Source organism: Hemiscyllium ocellatum, chromosome 24 (assembly GCF_020745735.1).
Source record: "Hemiscyllium ocellatum isolate sHemOce1 chromosome 24, sHemOce1.pat.X.cur, whole genome shotgun sequence".
Taxonomy (NCBI): Eukaryota; Metazoa; Chordata; class Chondrichthyes; order Orectolobiformes; family Hemiscylliidae; genus Hemiscyllium; species Hemiscyllium ocellatum.
In genome coordinates, this window is record NC_083424.1 from 50,282,764 (window position 1) to 50,303,879 (window position 21,116).

At 42.3% G+C, this 21,116-nt stretch overlaps 1 protein-coding gene across 1 annotated transcript in view; it reads left to right on the forward strand.

Annotated features, from left to right (window-relative positions):
* Nucleotides 1–21,116, forward strand: part of ppil2 (peptidylprolyl isomerase (cyclophilin)-like 2) — a 389,123-nt gene that overhangs the window by 296,280 nt on the left and 71,727 nt on the right. The window contains exons 15-16 of the mRNA XM_060844077.1: nucleotides 9,027–9,144; nucleotides 10,056–10,112. Of these exons, the coding sequence (XP_060700060.1) occupies nucleotides 9,027–9,144; nucleotides 10,056–10,112 (175 nt within the window). The remainder of the gene's footprint in view (nucleotides 1–9,026; nucleotides 9,145–10,055; nucleotides 10,113–21,116) is intronic.

Sequence of the window (21,116 nt, forward strand, 5' to 3'; positions counted from 1 at the left end):
TAGTACACCAACTGAAAGTTAGCTCGGAAGTTTGAAGATGTTTGCAGACCTGACCATGATATATTGCCAAATGAGGATTCTTTGATTGAAGTTACTTGCTGTGCACTGAGAAATTACGACACAAAACATAAGAGTTACCTCTTGCTGCTAGAGATTAGCAGGGTGGATTGAAATTTCTTGTAAGCAATTTGAATGACCTGGAATGCTACATAACTACCAAAACGGGAACTAGCTGAAACACAAACTCTTGCTTAAATTAGTCATGGGTTAACTAGCAGTTCACTTGTTTGTAGGTTGTGTATGACTCCTTGCATATAGACGATATTGGCATTCATTGATGTCTGGTACATTTCATCTTTTCCTCCTTGCCAAACTCTGAGGTGTCCAAAGTATGTAGAAGTTAAATGTGGAAGCTGGTCATTTGGATCAAGGAGTCCACTTTAGCAACTGAACTTCACTTAAGCAAATATTTTCAATAATCCTTTTTCTTCATGCCCCTTGAATGTGGCCATTCAACTACTGGACTCAATCTGCTTCTGTCCCACACTATCATACAAATATATGAATTAGGAGCAGAAGTGGGCCGTTCAGTTGTTCTGATTTGTGGGGTCTTGGCTGATTTGTTTGTGGTTTGAATTCCACACTCCCACACACCCCCAATACCATTAGATTCTAGTTAGGCAAAGCAACCTGCCTCTGCCTTAAAATTATTCAATGACTCTGCCCCCACCACCTTCTCAAGCAGAGAATTATGAAATTGTATGCCCCCCCTCCCCCGAGTGATTTTTTTTCTTTACTCAACTCTATCCTAAAAGAGCAGCCCCTAATTTTAAAACTGCTCCCTCATTCTGGATTCACCCATAAGTAGAAACATTTACCCAGTCATAATTTTAAATGTCTCTAGTATATCACCCTCTAATGAAAAAGGCTAAATCTTTCAGGTTTATTATCTGAACTGAGTTCCTCTATTATCAGTCACTATGCATGTTCTTGGTCAAGTGTCTCAGTTTCTAACCATGACTGTACAAAACTAACCTTAAATTTATATCACTGTTGTTTTCACTCTTCACTTTGAAACAAATCAGCATTTCATCCCCCCCCGTACTTGACTGATGATTGGTAACAGATGGAATAACCTGTACAACTACAATAGCCACCTCCAGTTTCTTAATCAGAGCATCAATGGTTTCATTGTGGGTTTGCGTGAAATATCACTCGCAAAAGGGAGAATTAATTAATTTGACCTGAAGTCCAACATCCACCTCCGGATGTGTTCTTATGAGCATCTTTTAACAATAAGGTGTGCCAAAATATTTTGAAGCAAATTAAGTATTTCTTCTTGTGTTTGCCATTTTACTGTTGGAATGTCACCAGTCTATTTGCATGCAGCAAGCTCTCAGCAAGCAGCGTGACCATTTTAATCATTTGATTAAGGGTAAATATTGACTCAGGAATTCCTCCCCTGAACTTAGCAAGAGTGCTATGGGATCTTTTATGCTTACCTAACAGAACAGATGGGACATGGTTAAAATGTTATTCAAAGGCAGCATCTTCAACATGCAACAATTCCTCCTCACTGAAGCGTCAGCCTTGCTTTTCTAGTAAATGGCCACCATACTTCACTGCTTTCATTGTTTGTCTACACTCTAGGTTTTTAACTAAGACAAAAGTGAATGATTGTATCTGCCTTAATTATTTGTCTTTCTAGCCTAATTCATTAATGCTATCCAGACAAAATCTCCTGCACCTTAGATCCTGCATCATCTTTGCTTTACTATTTATTTCATTAAAATTGGTTTCAAATTTTCATGCTATATTTTCCTCCCATTTGCATTTGTGGGGTTCTGTGTACCTGTGGGAGTTCTGTGAATGAGTAAACAAGGAGGGTATTGTTCTGAAAACAGAATAAAGTCAGAGCATTCAGGAAAAGAGTAAGATGAGGGAGAATATGAAGTAGTTGCTGGTTGGTTTTTAGTAGGTGTGCATGCCTACAAAGTGTTGATACATAATTACAACAATGATTACAAGGACGCCAGAAGTACTAGTTGGAATAGGTTGAATGGCTGAAAGCAATGTTTTTGGCTTGATGCCAAAGGTTAAATGTACTCTAAACTTTTAAGAATACTCTGCAGTGAAGAGCAATAGTTGTGATTATTTCATAATTGTGAGGTCTGCACTGCTTTACCACAAGCCAAACCATGGACGCTGTCAATAAACTTAGGGTCTGAGTTCAGAATACACACCCAGGATTGCTTCCACCAGAACTGTTCAGTTGTCATCATTATTTGCAGATCTTAATGAATTAGGAGTCAAGCAGTCAGCAGTGGTAACTGCAATGTTTTGAAACAAAACTGCACATCTCTGCATTTCCTTTCTATGCAGGTTGAAGGAAATGATGGATTCATTGAAAAATTCACTGCCGGTGTAGTGCCTCACATCATCATAGCTGTCAACTACAACTTCTACAGAGCCTTCACTTTGTGCTTCCAAAACACATTCTGTTACGATGTGGTCAAGACTTAACCTCTTGAAAAATTTTGTTTATTTTGTTTTGGTACCATAAGTCATGTGCTTATGCAAATGAGATTCCTAAAACTTGTATGATTTATTCTTGTTCCCAAAACTCAGTTACTTGTTTATAACTTCAGCAAGTTCTGTTCACTTCTCTTAGTCCCTTGAGATCCAGGATTACTTGTTCCACTCCAGTCCGATGGTGTCTGAGATGGCTGATAAATACAAGGCATGTTCTAAGGCTCCATCACAGGGGAGGCAAGTGGTGATAGAAGGATTGTTGGGAGGTTTCTATTCTCGAACACCTCAACTACACCTCTGCACGTTGCTGACAAAGACTCTCGATATGTTTGATGTCTTCAGTTCAATCAGGCGCTAAGCATGATCTCCCATGAATTGATGGTATGGTCGAAAGCATTTCTGCTACTGCTTAGTGTTTGGAGCAGAGCAGTTGGTTCGGGAGTCTGGTATCGGGTAGACAAGCTGCAGGTTCACAGATCAATCCTGCGCAGGATGACCATTTGTTCTGGATCTCCGGGTGTTTGGAATTTGCTTTTGTCACAAGGTTATCTGCTGTGTCATTGCTCTGCAGATGCAGGATGTACTTTTGCATACACAGTGCATGCTCCTGTAAGTATGTAATACCCCTCCTCCCACCCAGCCACAGGCTCTCAGGATCAGTGGTACCAATCCAACCATTATCCCATCCGTGCTCGACTGCTGTCATTTATTTCCAGGAAGCTGGTCACTTCCCCGCTGCACTCACCATCACCTCCCCGCTGTGCTCACCATCACCTCCCCGCTGTACTCACCATCGCCTCCCCGCTGTGCTCACCATCGCCTCCCCGCTGTACTCACCATCGCCTCCCCGCTGTACTCACCATCGCCTCCCCGCTGTACTCACCATCGCCTCCCCGCTGTGCTCGCTTCCCCGCTGCGCTCCCCGGTCACCTCCCCGCTGTACTCACCATCGCCTCCCCGCTGTACTCACCATCGCCTCCCCGCTGTGCTCACCATCGCCTCCCCGCTGTGCTCACCATCGCCTCCCCGCTGTGCTCACCATCGCCTCCCCGCTGTACTCACCATCGCCTCCCCGCTGTACTCACCATCGCCTCCCCGCTGTGCTCGCTTCCCCGCTGCGCTCCCCGGTCACCTCCCCACTGTACTCACCATCGCCTCCCCGCTGTACTCACCATCGCATCCCCGCTGTACTCACCATCGCCTCCCCGCTGTACTCACCATCGCCTCCTCGCTGTGCTCCCCGGTCCCCTCCCCGCTGTGCTCCCCCGGTCACCTCCCCGCCATGCTCCCCCGGTCACCTCCCCGCTGTGCTCCTCGGTCACCTCCCCGCTGTACTCACCATCGCCTCCCCGCTGTGCTCCCCGGTCACCTCCCCACTGTACTCACCATCGCCTCCCCACCGTGCTCCCCAGTCACCTCCCCGCTGTGCTCCCCAGTCACCTCCCCGCTGTGCTCCCCCGGTCACCTCCCCGCTGTGCTCCTCGGTCACCTCCCCGCTGTACTCACCATCGCCTCCCCGCTGTGCTCCCCAGTCACCTCCCCGCTGTACTCACCATCGCCTCCCCAACGTGCTCCCCCAGTCACCTCCCCGCTGTGCTCCCCAGTCACCTCCCCGCTGTGCTCCCCTGGTCACCTCTCCGCTGCACTCCCCGGTCACCTCCCCGTTGCGCTCCCCGGTCACCTCCCCGCTGTGCTCCCCAGTCACCTCCCCGCTGTGCTCCCCAGTCACCTCCCCGCTGTGCTCCCCTGGTCACCTCTCCGCTGCGCTCCACGGTCACCTCTCCGCTGCGCTCCTCGGTCACCTCCCCGCTGTGCTCCCCGGTCACCTCCCCGTTGCGCTCCCCGGTCACCTCCCCGCTGTGCTCCCCCGGTCACCTCCCCGCTGTGCTCCCCCGGTCACCTCCCCGCTGTGCTCCCCCGGTCACCTCCCCGCTGTGCTCCCCCCGTCACCTCTCCGCTGTGCTCCCCGGTCACCTCTCCGCTGTGCTCCCCAGTCACCTCTCCGCTGCGCTCCACGGTCACCTCCCCGCTGTGCTCCCCCGGTCACCTCTCCGCTGCGCTCCCCGGTCACCTCTCCGCTGCGCTCCCCGGTCACCTCTCCGCTGTGCTCCCCGGTCACCTCTCCGCTGCGCTCCCCGGTCACCTCCCCGCTGTGCTCCCCCGGTCACCTCTCCGCTGCGCTCCCCGGTCACCTCTCCGCTGTGCTCCCCAGTCACCTCTCCGCTGCGCTCCCCGGTCACCTCCCCGCTGTGCTCCCCTGGTCACCTCTCCGCTGCGCTCCCCGGTCACCTCTCCGCTGCGCTCCCCAGTCACCTCTCCGCTGTGCTCCCCCCGTCACCTCTCCGCTGCGCTCCTCGGTCACCTCCCCGCTGTGCTCCCCCGGTCACCTCCCCGCTGTGCTCCCCAGTCACCTCTCCGCTGTGCTCCCCCCGTCACCTCCCCGCTGTGCTCCCCAGTCACCTCTCCGCTGTGCTCCCCCCGTCACCTCCCCGCTGTGCTCCCCAGTCACCTCTCCGCTGTGCTCCCCCAGTCACCTCTCCGCTGCGCTCCTCGGTCACCTCTCCGCTGCGCTCCTCGGTCACCTCTCCGCTGTGCTCCCCGGTCACCTCCCCGCTGTGCTCCCCGGTCACCTCCCCGCTGTGCTCCCCCGGTCACCTCCCCGCTGTGCTCCCCCGGTCACCTCCCCGCTGTGCTCCCCGGTCACCTCCCCGCTGCGCTCCCCGGTCACCTCCCCGCTGCGTTGCCCGGTCGCCTCCCTGCTGCCGGACACCAAAATTGGTGGTGTAGTGGACAATGAAGAAGGTTACCTCAGAGTACAGTGGAACTTTGATCAGGTGGGGCTAAGGAGTGGCAGATGGAGGTTAACTTAGATAAATGTGATGTGCTGTATTTTGGAAAGACAAATTAGAGCAGGACTTGTACGCTTAATGGTATGGTCCTGCGGAGTGTTGCTGAACAAAGAGACCTTGGAGTGCAGGTTCATAGTTCCTTGAAAGTGGAGTTCCTGGTAGACAGGATAGTGAAGAAGGCATTTGGTATGCTTGCCTTTATTCGTCAGTACATTGAGATTTGGAGTTGGGAGGTCATTTTCCAGCTATACAAGAGATCAGTTTGGCCACTTTTGGAAAACTACAGTTCTGCTTCGGAAGTCTCCCTGCTGTAGAAAGGATGTTGTGAAACTTGAAAGTATTCAAAAAAGACTAACAACATGTTGCCATGGTTGGAGGATTTGAGCTATAGGGAGAGGCTGAATTGGTGGGGTCTGTTTTCCTTGGAGCATCAGAGGCTGAGGTGTGAAAGTATAAAGGCTTATAAAATCCTGAGAGGCATGGATAAGGTGAATGGCCAAGGCCTCCTTCCCCAAGTTTGGGGGAGTCCAAAACTGGAGGGCATAGGTTTAAGGTGAAAGGGGAAAGATTTCAAAGGCACCTATGGGACAACTTTTTCACACGGAGGGGGGTGTATATATGGAATGAGCTGACAGAGGAGGTGGTGGAGGCTGGTACACTTACATTTCAAAGGCATCTGGATGGGTATATGAATAGGAAAGATTTAGAAAGATATGGGCCAATGCTGGCAAAAGGGAGTAGATTTATTTTCGGATACCTGGGCGAGTTGGACCGAAGGGTTTGTGATTCTATTAGACAAAATGTCTGTATAGAAGAAAACAAAGTTAACATTTCAGTTCTGTGACTTTTCATCAGGTCTGGCAAAGGTTAGAGATCCAATAGGCTTTGAGCAAGGGATGGTTGGAATAAGGACAAAAGCAAGCTCTTTGACAAGATAGAAGACAGTAGACCAAATGGCAGTCCCCCAGGGTCAAAAGGAATGGAGATTGGGCGGGAGATGGGCCTCCAGTGGGCAGAATGTATATTCAATTGTTCTTGATTTTGAGAACTGGCATCCCGAGTTCTATACTTGATCATTCAAGACCATTTGAAAAACCACCCTGTCATTTACAAACTAATTTCTTAGGAATCAATACAACAACTTCTAAACACTGCTGTCTTTAAAATATCTTATCCTACAGGTTTCTCTTGCCTTTCCATTCTGTCTTAATTCACTCTCTTCTCACCTTATTCTCTTTTCGATCCGTATATTTGTTTAATGCCAATTGGCCGTATTTCTTCTTCTGTCTTTTACATATTATCATTGTTATTTTCTTTAGTTAGTTACAGAAACAAACCATTGGGCTAATCTTCCATAAGATCTCAGCTTTCATACTGACATCCCTGCACCTTTATCATGATGGACTGGAGATCAGAGTTGAGAATGTGGTGCTGGAAAAGCACAGCATGTCGGGCAGCATCCGCGGAGGAGGAGAATCGATGTTTCAGGCATAAGCCCTTCATCAGGAATGAGCATTCCTGATGAAGGGCACAGGCCCAAAACATCAACTCTCCTGCTCCTCAGATACTGCCTGACCTGCTGTGCTTTCCCAGCACCATACTCTTGACCCAGTAGAATCATAGAACAGTTCTAAAACAGGAGTAAAAAATGAGGTCTGCAGATGCTGGAGATCATAGCTGCAAATGTGTTGCTGGTCAAAGCACAGCAGGCCAGGCAGCATCTCAGGAATAGAGAATTCTCTATTCCTGAGATGCTGCCTGGCCTGCTGTGCTTTGACCAGCAACACATTTGCAGCTAAAACAGGAGTAGTCTAGTCAACTAATTGAGTCAATTCTGGACTTTTGCAAGAGTAATTCAGTCAGCCCCACTGTCCCCTCTTTGCCCCACAATAGGTCTGCCATCAGCATTCTGTCAGGCAGCATATTCCACAAGAGCACATGAAATAAGGCTGGATTAGACCATCCAGGCCATTGAATCTTTCCAATAAGTTTGTTGAAAAAGGATTTCTGTTGATCTGTTCTAATTATTCTGTGCTTTTCTCAGTCCATTTATAAGTCTTCTTTAATAATAGATGCCAGCGTTTCACCAATGACTGTCAATCTAATTTCCTTATAGTCCCTGGTTTTCTCTGTCCCTTCTTTCCTGAACAGAGGTGTTACATTTGTTCACCTCCACTCTAGTGACCTTTCCTGAATCTAAGAAATTTTGGAATACACCAGCTAAGGTATCTATTGTTCTTTTAAGAGCTCTAGAATGTGTGTCAGCGGGACCCTGGGATTTATTAGATTTTAGTTCTGTAAGTTTATCCAATACTCTTTTCAATTCATATTAATTATCTCAAATTCCTCACTCTTTTCCCCTCTTAGGTTACGTTCAATTTCTGGTATGCAAATTGCATCTTCTACTGTGAACGATGCCACATAATGTCCCTCCTGATAATTTCTACAATCTCACTTCTACTAAGGAACTAACATTTACTTTAGTTATTCTGTTCCTTTTTATCCACTTGCAAACATTCTTAACATTTGTTTTTATAATCTTGTTTAGTTTACTCTCCTGTTTTTTTTTGTCCCCCATTTGGTGGACCTATTGTTTCTAAAACAGTCTCAATCCTCAGACTTGGTGTTGTACTTTGCAATACTATAAGCTGTTTGTTTTAATTTGGTATAATCGTTAACTTCCTGAATGTGCCATCTGACTGAATCTATCTTAGTGTATGTTTGTTTTATAATGGACTAAAATTTTGTTGACTTTTGAATTGTTATGGACGAATTGTAGTAATTAATCTCTATAAATTATTGTAAAAAGATCTAGACAGAATTAATGCCATTCATAGGCAAAATGTGACATTACGTGGCCCATTATAGCCTCAGTGCGCAGTGAAATGCAGCTAACAGATTGTCAAGTCTGACAGTCCTCCAGCTAATTGCCAACATTTGTTTGGTGAACTGACTCCATGATTTATCAGAAAAAATAATTTTCAGAATCATTCTAATGTATAAGAGTGAAATTACAGTTTCTAGTATTTAAATACTGCAGCAGTCACTAGAATTGGAAGGTTTTGGTAGGCACCACCTCTTTGGCATCGATGGACAGCATTTACAAGTGTAACATTTACAAGTGTGACATTGATGATGTTCTTGCAACAGCCATTAAGCTAGTATTTTTCAGCCATGTATTTGAAAACAAAACAGTAATTTTAAAAGTGCATCATCGCATTAAACATCTAATTAGTGGTTATTCTTATGCTTTGACTTCTTAACTTGATTATAATCATTACTTGGAAGAAACAATGATATATGTCACTTTAGAACATTTCTGACATTCCTTATCCACTTTCATGTTTGGGAGAGCATCAGTACAGACTTGTGAGACTGAAGCATTCCACTTTCCCTTGTAATAATTCCCAAAGTCTGCAAAGATATTTCTTGTGCTCATTGTGCACAATGTGAACTGCTTGTTATTGAAAGCCCCAATGATAAACATGGTGATACCAAAGGCAAGATGCTGGAAATTGAAATAAAAACTAAAAATATCAGAAATGCTCAGCAGCATCATTGGAGGGAGAAGCAGAATTCATGTTTCACATTTATGAACTTGCATCAGAACTTTCTACCAATATGTTTCTCCCTGTCTTCCTTCAGGCGGAGAGTCATACTGGGGAAAACCTTTCAAGGATGAGTTCAAACACAACCTCTCACATTCAGGGCGAGGTATCCTCAGCATGGCCAACTCGGGACCCAACACCAACAAGTCGCAGTTGTAAGTAATTGTCCAATGGCCTCTATTTACTCCAGCCCTTCAAGTCAGAAGATCATTGCAAAGTATTTCGTTGGAAAAACATTAAAAGCTCAAAATACACAGATATTATTTCTTAATCGATTAGGCATGCATTGAGCAAAACCATAATTTTATGTTTAAGTAGAACTGTTCTACCTTTTATGTATACAGGATTAAGTAAGGAACTACATTGTAAGGCTGTAGGAAATCTGATTCTCATTTATCACGTGGCAATTCCTTTACCCACACCCAAAATAAAATCTTGAGAAACCTTGATACATAACCATAGAATAATGCACAGCAATAAAGCTTGTTTCACTAAATGGATAGGATTATTAGGAAATGTAATGAAAGAAGTGAGTTCAGTGTTGGACTCCACATCTCTCTCAAAACAACCAAATTGGAAGTCATTATAATGTCATTAAGTTTCGCAGGTTTGGCATCTTCATTCAAAATGCAGAGGTGCCTTCTCTGCTACAAATTGTCTAATCACAAATATAATTCGCTATAGGAGGGCAGATTTGTTTTGAAGCCTATAGCACCACAAATGGAAGCCGCTTTAAGTATCAATATGTAATGGCCAGAAAACGTTTGTTTAGTAAAGTAAAAGTAAAGCCTATTCAGCTTTAACTACAGAAAATGTAGTTTCTGACTTAAAAATGTTAAATATTTCTTTTTAGGATCTTCGCAACTTGGACATTTTTATGGTTGTAATTTTAAAACTTAATTGGTTCCTACCTGGTGCACACAAATAGTTAGTATTTTTCATTTTTTTGAACAGTTTCAATTAATTTTCAGCTTAAAGCAGTACTGAGAAAGTTGAACAAGGTGTTTTCACAAAATGGTGACTGTGGTTGAAGAGTTCTTTTCTTTTAACCCTTTTGTCTTCTCAGCTTCATTACATTCCGCTCATGTGTCTATCTGGACAAGAAGCACACAGTGTTTGGAAGGTAAGAGGTACTGCAAATACACAGCTGGTCAGTCAACATCTGTGAAGAGAACCACAGGTTAATATACTGGATGTATGCACTTGTCAGTAAACCTTTACAAACTGGGTATTTCTCACTTTTTGAGGACAAGGAAGACCTAGGTGGTTCTCTTTTACAGCGTTTCCTTTCTTCTTTCCCCATCTTGAACCCAATGTTTGCTGTTTCTTTCCTACCACAGGAAGAAACACCAAGATGAAACTGTATTCCCTGTGCCAAAAATTTCAGCTGGTGTTAGGAAGACAGGGGAGAAAATGGAAATAAGCTAGCACTTCTCATTGTCCTCTCAAGACACAGTGTTCAGATTCACCAACCTGCATTCAAATTCTTGGATTTGTATTTTAACTCACAATTATGCAATGAAAAGGTAATACATTAACTAAGAACTGCTAATCATTCGCAATATTTTTGAAACACATAACTGGAAAGCTGAAAGAAATTTTCTCCAGGATACTTTGTAGTAGTACAACTATGAAATCTGAGACTGGGAACAACAACAAAAATTGGCAGGTGGAAGGAGATAAGGAGGGTTCTGCTCTGCCAGTGTTAGAGAAAACTCACGAGAATATTTTACAATATTGGTTTTCACATTATGGTCTTCAGACTCGATTCATTCAAAGAAGGGGCCGTATGCGCTCTATGACACCACATGCTTGCCCTTTGTTTGTTAGTTTACTGGCATGCTATCTCTGTTCTGGATAAGAATTAAAATCGGTTTGCAGTTTTTATGGCCCTGTATTATCTTCCTTTACTAACACAAACATGTGAAGACTCGATTTGGAGGTGCCGGTTCGGTACCCATAGGGAGGACCTCAACCGGGACCTTGGGTTCATGTCACATTACAGGTGATCACCGTTGCGCGCACACACACTCCTACACACACACTCGCACTCCTATACACACATACACACGGACACACATACACATAGACACCCACACACACCCTTACAGAGACACACACACTCCCACACTCCCACACTCTCTCACGCACCCCCTCACAGACTTAAGACACTCTGCACTCTCAACCCCCAACCCAGGCAGACACGCACACAGACAGACAGACAAGCACCCACATGCACGCATATAGTTTGTGGGGTGAATTTGTACTTGCAGGGTTACATTGTACTTTGCTCAAAAACTGCATGCATTCATGTAGAACTCTGAGCGCAAAAACTGCATGAACTTATGTAAAACTCCATTATCTCACTTTTTAGATTAGAATCAATCTAAACATCAGGTCATAGACAGAGAACACAGGGGGCTAACACCTTCAACATATTGTCTAGCGATCACCATTGTTAACAGCTAACCTGAGAATGCAACTTTTTAATATATAAAAAAGGTTTTGTGATTTACACATGAAAGAAGTGAAACTTTCACTGTATTCTAACAGATGCAAGGCTTAACAGACAATCAATTTTTCAATGTATAATATCAGTTACATCACACTGTAAATTTTTGCTATAAATTCTGTGTTAGGCTTGAGCCCTCCACTATCACCTGATGAAGGAGTGTTGCTTCGAAAGCTAGTGTGCTTCCAATTAAACCTGTTGGACTATAACCTAGTGTTGTGTGATTTTTAAATGTGAAAACTCAACATTGGTTCAACAGGATTTCCCTTTTAAGAAACAGTCAGTTGGAATTCTTTGTAAGAGTAACATATTGTAGATAACGAGGAGCTTGTTTAGTTAGTGTACTTGGATATCTAGAAGGCATTTGATCAAAGGTTAATGTGAAAAATAAAAGCTGGCGGTGTAGAGGGTCAGATATTAGCACAAATAGAAGATTTACTGACTGGCAGAAACAAAATATGCGTAATTGGGTCCTTGCCTAATTGGCAGGATGAGACAAGTGGAGTCTCGCTGGAATCTGTCCTGGGACGTTGACTTCTTAGAATTCAAATCAATGGCTTAGCTGAAGAGAGCAAGGGTGTGGTAGTTCAATACACAGATGAAACCAAGATAGGCAGGAAAATATATTGTGAAGAAGACATACAAGAAATTTGCAAATGGCTACAAATAGCTTGAGAGTGGAGACAGATTGAGCAGAAAGAGTATAATGTGGGAAAATGAAGAATTTTACATTGGGCAGGAAGAATGACAAAGCTGAGCATTATCTAAACTGACCATGTCTGCAGAATTCCAAGCTGCAGAGTGATTGAGCTGTTCTAGTGCATTCATCATAAAAGTTGTATTCAGGTACTACATGTAATTCAGAAGCCTGACGGTGTTGAGTTTGCACGTTCTCCCCGTGTCTGCGTGGGTTTCCTCCGGGTGCTCCGGTTTCCTCCCACAGTCCAAAGATGTGCGGGTCAGGTGAATTGGCCGTGCTAAATTGTCCCGTAGTGTTAGGTAAGGGGTAAATGTAGGAGTATGGATGGGTTGCACTTCGGCGGGTCGGTGTGGACTTGTTGGGCCGAAGGGTCTGTTTCCACATTGTAAGCAATCTAATCTAATCTAATAAGATACCGTCTTTTATTTCAACTCAAGAGGAGTTGAAAATGAAAGTCAGAATGTTATGCTTCAGTCGTACAAGTGAGGCTGCAAATCGAATACTGTGTGTGGTTTTGGTCTCTTTAGTTTGGGGAAATGCAAATAGATAGTACAGTTTAAGGGAGTCTTACTGTGGTTGAGTGTGAGTATGTTGTCTTTTTAAAGGTACATTGAACAGGCTGAGCTTGTTTCCATTGCATGCAGAAAAGAAGAGTTGATTGAAGCATTCTTGAATGGTCTTGACAAGATGGACATAGAAATGACATTTTTACTTCTGGAGGCTAGCACTGCATGTAAGAGCCTTTTCCAAAGAAAGAAAATCCACTTTTACTACTAGCTCTGTCAGTACAAACCTTGTCAATAAGGTGACAATGACACAGCAAAAAACAACTTTCTGAACAAGAAAACCAAAGAAATTGGGTTGTTGGAAATCTGAAAGGAAAACAAGTTGCTGGGGGAAACTCAACAGCTATGGCAATGTTTGTGAGGAGAAAACAGAGTTAATATTGAATAAAAACCGACAGAATTGTGGATGCTGTAAATCAGAGACAAAAATATAAATTGCTGGAAAAACTCAGCAGGTCGGGCAGCACCTGAGGAGATAAATCAAAGTAAATGTTTTGGGCCGAGTGATCCTTCCTCAGAACCTCAATTCTGAGGAAGGGTCATTTGATCCACGATGTTAACTCTGATTTCTCTCCACAAAGTTAATGTTGGGTCCAGTGATCCTCGTTCATAATATTTTGAAAGGCTTCCAACATTCAAAATGATTCCCAAAACATCACGAACAGGAATACTGCAAGGTCACATTAATTTAATTAAAAGGAAATACATTTTCATGATAGAAATATGAAAAAAAATTGGCAAGAAGTTAGAAATAGCAAGTCTGAGCTAACCACAAAGAGAAGAAGGACAAATAGAGAGAGAAGGTCGCAGACATTTACAGGAAGTGTGTTTGATGAACACAATGGGGATCCACAATCGATGATTTTCAAAACCCTGCTGCTAATGTTTGGGCGAGTTGACATTTCCCAGCGCATTTATTATGTAAAAAGTGTCAGCAATTTGCAGTGTGATAAACATATGTACAGTCAATTAGCCCAACCAGACCGAGAAAAATCTCTCCAGCGACTGCATAACATTGGAGTTATCTGTATGCATCTGTGTAGCTAATGGTTTCTCTCCTCTGTCCTTTAATCTTGATCTCTTGAAATGATTTATTCCAAATTATGGAAATTATGAAAGCTGTTAAGATGCCTATTCTATATAGCTAGTAGCAAACCACCTGAATTAAGGAAATGGAACTGATCTCAGTGTTACTCTTGTGTTCACCTTCTGAGAAAATTGGTTTTTGGGCTATTTTCATGCATATTTTCTTCAAATTTGGTGACTGTTTAGAAGTTTGATTCACTGCAGACATTTTGGTGTGAGTGCAGGAGCAGAGCAGCAAAGCTTTTTTCAATTGTAAAAACTAGAATTAAGATTTGAAAACTCGTCATTAGAAAGGAATAATACTATGTATACTTTGGTTATATATGAGCTATGTGGTAAGGTGCTGAATGGTGTTTTGAGTTCATACTTTATCCAAAATTCCATGCAGTGCTGTTATGTTCTGCGTTTAATCTTTAGTACTTGAAAAAGAATTACTTTAAAAAAATGTATCAGGTCCTTGCCTTTATGATTTTGGTGTTAAAACACGTGAGTTAATTGTGTTTGTAAACTGAAACAAATTTGCAGTCCTGCCTGGCTCAAGACAATGCTTTCTGTAGAGGTGGAGCTCAATTTTAGTTAAATGACAGAAAAATCCTCATTAAGCAAAAACTATTCAGTCAGGAATGCCATTTAAATATCTTTGCTGTATAGCAACTATTCTGGTCAAGAAGCCATAGCAAAATTGAAGTAATGGATATCAAACGCAGAACACCTAGACTCAGGTACCCTGCAAAGGATATTAGTTGTGGTCTTTGGAATTCAGTTATCTTAGCCACCAGGCAGTCATTTCCTTAGAATGGTTCCCTAGGCCCAATAAATGGTCACCTTTGTCATCAAAGACCTTTCGCATATTTTTAAGGCCCGAAGTGATATTTTCAGAAATTGAAGGCATTCATAACTACATGCAACAATGGTTTGGAGATGCCGGTGTTGGACTGGGGTGTACAAAGTTAAAAATCACACAACACCGGGTTATAGCCCAGCAGGTTTAATTGGAAGCACACTAGCTTTCAGAGTGCCGCTCCTTCATCAGGTGGCCCGATGAAGGAGCGTCACTCCAAAAGCTAGTGTGCTTCCAATTAAACCTGCTGGGCTATAACCCGGTGTTGTGTGATTTTTAACTACCTGCAACAAGATCTGAACAATGCTTGGTCTTGGGATGAGTGATAAATAACATGCTTAGCAAGCATTCACAGCAACCTTCACCCAGAAGTGCTGAGTGAATGATCCACCTCGGCCTCCTCTGGTGGTACCCAGCATTACAGATACCAGTCTTCAGCCAATTTGTTTCATTCCACATGATATCAAGAAACAGTTTGAGGCACTGGATACTGTAAAGGCTATGGGCCCTGACAACATTCCAACAACAGCCTTGGAGACTTGTGCACCAGAACTTGTTACTCCCCTAGCCAAGTTGTTTGAGTAGAGTTATAAAACTGGCATCTACCCGACAATGTGGAAAATTTCCCAAGAATGTTTTGTACATAAAAAGCAGGATAAGTCCAATCTGGCCAATTATTGGCCCATTAGTCTACTCCCGAACATCAGTAAAATGATGGAAGGTGTCATCAACAGTGCTATCAAGCAGCACCTGCTCAGTGATACCCAATTTAGGTTCCGCCAGGACCACTCAGCTCCTGACCTCATTACAGCCTTGGTTCAAACATGGAAAAAAGAACTGAATTGCAGAGGTGAGGTGAGAGTGACAGCCCTTGACATCAAGCTGCATTTGACAGAGTGTGGCATCAAGGAGTCCAAGCAAAATTGGAATCAGTAGGTATCGGGGCAAACTCTCCAGCGGTTAGAATCATACCTGACATGTAGGAAGATGGTTGTGGTTGTTGGAAATCAGTCATCTCGTCTCCACGGCATTTCTGCAGGAGTTCTTCAGAGTAGTGTCTTCGGTCCAACCATCTTAAGCTGTTTCATCAATGATCTCCCCTCCATCATAAGGTCAGAAGTGGGGGATTTCACCAAAGATTGTACAATGTTCCCAACTCCTGAGACACTGAAGCAGTCTGTGTCCAATTGCAACAAGATCTAGACACTATCCAGACTTGGGATGACAAGTACTAAGTAACATTCATGTCACACAAATGACCGTCACCATTTAAAAACAATCTAACCACCACCCCATGACATTCAATGGTGTTACCATTCACTGAATCCCGCACAATCATCGTTTTGGAATTTATCATTGATCAGAAACTCAACGGACTCACCACATAAATGCAATGGCTACAAGAACAGGTCGGAGGCTAGGAACACTGAGACAAGTAACTTACGTCCTGACTCCTGAAAGCCTGTCCACCATCTACAAGACCCAAATCAGGAGTGTGATGGTATACACTCCACTTGCCTGGATGAAAGCAGCCCCAACAACACTTGAAGCTTGACACCATCCAGGACAAAGCAACCTGCTTGATTGGCACTGCAGTTACAAGCATCCATGCCCTTCCACCACCAATGCTCATTTGCAGCAGTGTGTTCTGTCTCTAAGGTACACTGCAGAAATTCACCAAAGATCCTCAGATAGCACCTTCCAAATCCACAACCACTTCCATCTAAAAAGACAAGGGCATCAGATTGAAGTTCCCTTCCAAGTGACTCACCATTTTGACTTGGAAACGTATCCGTGTTTCTTCACTGTCACTGGGTCAAAATCCTGGAATTCCTCCCCTCAGGTGGACTGCTGTGGTTCACAAAGACAGCTCATCACCACCTTCTCAAGGGCAACTAGGTGCAGGCAGTAAGTACTGACCAGCTAGTGACACCCAAATTCCACAAAAATGAATAAATTGAAAAATGAGATTAATAAATAATCACAATTAGCCTGGGGAAAATGGGGAGGTTCTTTAATTCAAGTCCATTAAACCCTTATCGACTGCTTTGTGAGCACCAAGTTCATGTGATTTCGATTGTACTTGACTTGAAATTAATATCTTATCTGCTTCTGAACGATGGGCACCAATATCTTCCTACAGATGATTAATATCCAGCATGTGAGTCTGTTGTTGGAATGACCACTGTTGATCTAACAATGCACCATAGTGTGAATTGAGAAAACAGGTTTATTTGTTTTGATTTGACAATAAACTGGGTACAGCAGGAGTGCAGTAGCAGGGTCATATATTTTGTGGTACACTGATCTTATTAGAGCACAGAGTTTACAACGTTATACCCTGGTTATCATTGAGTATTAATTAGTTCACAAAATATTGTGTTTACCAGACACTTGGATTCAGGAAATAATAGTTAAAACATAGGACAGGTTTATGTCTAAACTGAGAATGTTGTGTTTACCAGACACTTGGATTCAGGAAATAATAGTTAAAACATGGGACAGGTTTATGTCTAAACTGAGAATGTATGGGAAATAGGTGGAAAGGAGTAGAGTAACAGATCGTCATTAACGGAACAAAGTATGAGAATCATGCTAAATGAGATAGCCAGGTATAGTTGGGAGCATGACGTTTCTCATTTGTGCTGTCTTTCGAAAAAGATGTTAATACGAAGAAGTGTTGTCTGCCTTTTCAGGTCCAGTGACACTTTTTCAAAGAAGAATACGGGATTTCTCCATCATGTATTCTTCAGCCAGTGTGCAGCCTGTTCAGAGATATTATTACACACCTGTGGAGCAGGTGGGACTTGAACTTGGGCCTTCTGGTTCAGAGATGGGGCACTACCACTGTACCACAAACACCCCAACCAGTGTTACAAAAGAAAACAATTTGGTCGTTATCACACAGCTGTTTGAGGTCTTAATAGTCTGCAAGTTGCCTGCCATGTTTCTTCCAAGACTGCAGTGACTCCATCTATGATGCTTCTAAAGTATTCTATTGATTCTAAACCATTTGGGATATCCTGAAATTGCAAATATTGTTTGCTAAATTCAAGTCTTTCATATAATAATAATTTGCAAAATGATCAGATTTAATAATAATATCAAGGTGAAGGGAACAACCAAATCTGGTTGGACAACCAAACCAAGGAACTTAAGTATATGTGCAGGATTTTAAAAAAGTGTTTATCATCTATTGAAGAATTCTCAGTTAAATGTGCTGTAGGAGCAAGACTCATATGAACACTCATATTTGGAGCTGAAATTGGCCACTTGGCCTGTCGGGCTCACTCTGCCATTTAAAAAAAATCTTTCTTGGATGTAGGCATTGCATTTGATGCAAAGTTTGTTGCCCATTCCTAGTTCCCTTGAACTGCTTGCTTCTGGAGACCATTTGAGAGTCAGCCATATTGCTGTGGGTTTGTTGTCACATGTAGGCCAGGCCAAGAAGCAACAACAGTTTTCCTTCCCTAAAGGAGATCATTGAACCAGATGGATTGTTACAACCACTGAGAATGGTTTCATGGCTAACACTATGCCAGCTTCTAATTTCAGATTTTTAAAGATTGAATTCAGATTTCACCATCTGCCATGGTATGATTCAAATCCATATCCACAAAGTATCAACCTGAGTTTCTGAATTAAGGTCCAGTGACATTGACTGGGGAAAGCACTAGGGTAGTAATAATATAGTCATGCAGATCTATGTGTATGCTTTGAACTCCATGTTCCCATCTATCACGATACACCTTTTGACTCTTATTAGGTGAGGGGATCAATAAAACTCTGTTTTAAAGGTATTCAGTAGCCAGAGCCTCCACCGCTTTCTGGAGCACAGTTTTAAAGTTGCATACTGTATGAGTGAAAAATGTTTTCCTTATTCCTGGTTTAGAAGCGTCATCCCTCATTTTTAAACAGTTCCCCTTAGATCTGAACTGATCCAGAGAGGAAATGTCCTTCCATATCCACCTTGTTAAGACCATTCAATCCATCCCTCAGTCTTCTAATCTGTAATGGAAACAAGCCTCATCAATCCAACCTTTCCTCATAAGATAATCTACTCATTCCAGGTATCAATTTGTAAACCTTCTCTGAGCTGCTTCCAACACATTTATATTGTTAAATAAGGAGGCCAAAACTGCATGCAAATGTTATTTCACCAATATCCTCTATAACTGAGATACTTATATGTTCAATTCGTCTCATAATAAAAGATAGCATTGCATTAACTTTTTTGTACTTGCTGTACCTGCATATCAACACTTTGTGACTCAAACAAAAATTCCTCTGCACTTCAAAATTCTGTCATCATTCTCGGTTTTAGAATGGTTTTAGGATGTTTTTAGTTTCATAGAAAATGCTCTGCTTTTTTATTCCTTCTGCCAAAATGAATAACTTCCCATTTTCTCATATATTCCATCTGGCAGATTTTTGCCCACTCGCTCAACTTCCCTACATCCATCTGCATGACCTCTTCGCAACATACTTTCCTATTTCTTTATGCCATCTATAAGTTTAGCTACCATACCTTCACTCCCTTCATCTAAATAGAACTGTTGATTTGAAGTTATTCCAGTCTCCTCCTCTTGATAACTAAATCAATATAATTTTAAGCCCCACAAGTCTACTCCCAGTTTGAAATTCAACTCTAATCATATTAATAACACAACTGAAATGCCACAGTGCCACTCCATAAATAATCAATATGCATCATGAAGATGTCTGCAACCTTTTGTGGTACAAATGAAGAATTGCAGAATCTGTCTTTAATTGAGCACAATCTGTTTCCCACAAAACAGATCTTGTCAAAAAATAGCATGCCCTGAAAGCAGCATTCAGGCAATGGACATCTGTCTGGCTTACACAGTTTTCCTACTGCATATGTTGCCTCTTTAGATAGTTTTTTAAAAAAAATAATTCTCCCTGAAATGTATTGAGAGCAATAATGCAGCTTCCATGTCAATCAGCTTAAATTCCCACAAAAAGCTATAACAATTCTTAAGATTACTTTTCCAACCGTGAGAAGAGTCCATTCAGATTTCCAGTTACTCCTCGAAACACCAAAGTCCTTGCACAAGAACAGTACTACAAATTCACCTCTGAAACAAAGCTTAAGAATAAACCCCAAATTCTCTTTTAACCCGTCTAACACCCTTAGTTTTGCCTTTTTTTTTGTTTCTTGGCCACCACCTATACTTCAGAGGACCTGTGCTTTTAGTCCCATTTCAGTAGTTCTATGATATTTATTTCACTTTCTAATCTCTTAAAGCTGCAGCATCCATACGCCAGGACACCTGCAGCTTCCTGCATCATCTAAAGCTCTTTACTGTGGTATATTATTTTCTGATATGTGTCATTTTTGCACTCATCATACTTGCAATGGCTTCCTCAACATCATCAAATGAACCAATATTTAAACTTATCAGTAAACATTTCCTCTTTATCAATCTTTGCATCTCTCGTTTAACTAGACCCCACTGGAATATGTTTCACCCAAGGACCCAGTCTGTGAATGTGATAGCTCTGTCTGTGGGCCATAATTATTCACATTACCATTATACAGCCCTTGATCTACTGCTGTTTGTTCTTAGGAACCTAATCTTTGAGCACAGTTTATTTCATTGGCTGATCAGAGACGGAGATTTAGTAATTCCAATTAATTCTCAGGCATGAATCTTGATAGTTTGATTACCGTGTTTGATAAGTACTGTCTTACCATCATGACCTATTAGTTTACCTTTCCATTCCTTATATCCTCTCTTTTATGGCATATTAAATCTCCTAAACTGCTCTCAGTTTTAGATGGTCTTATTCAATGCCTCAGTGCATTCTACATTTTCTTCAAGATCCCAACTTTGTGAAAGCCAACTTCCTGCATGTAAATTACTCAGATCTACAGAGAAAAGAAAACTTAAGTGACATATCTTTTCAAGCAGGGCCAGTGTGACACCGAATAGAAGGGAATTTGGGTTTTTGCCCATTGTCTAATTGGTAGGGGCTATATCCTCCAATCATCTGGAGTGATTTTTCTTTAATGATCCATCCATGTCAATAAAGGTCAGTTAACATTTTATCCAGAATTTCAATATAACATGATTCAAATTAAAAATCGCTCGCTAAAAGGTAGCGTATTCACAACCATAGTCTTCATTGTCACAGATGTCTGTGGACTTGTCAGTGACTCGTCATTATCAATCAGAAACTTTGCTGGTGTCTCTGGTCAATACCCTTTCTCCATGATTGTGTGAAAACAATAATTTTAATTTGTATTTTGGAAAAAGATTAAATCTTGTTATTAGGTCTATAAAATGTAAATTGAAAATATTTCTTTCTTTATCCTACATCTGTAGATTCATAGCAACATCAGGTTTTCTTAACAGGATTGCTTATTAAACTGCTTATTAACTGACTTCTCAAAAATA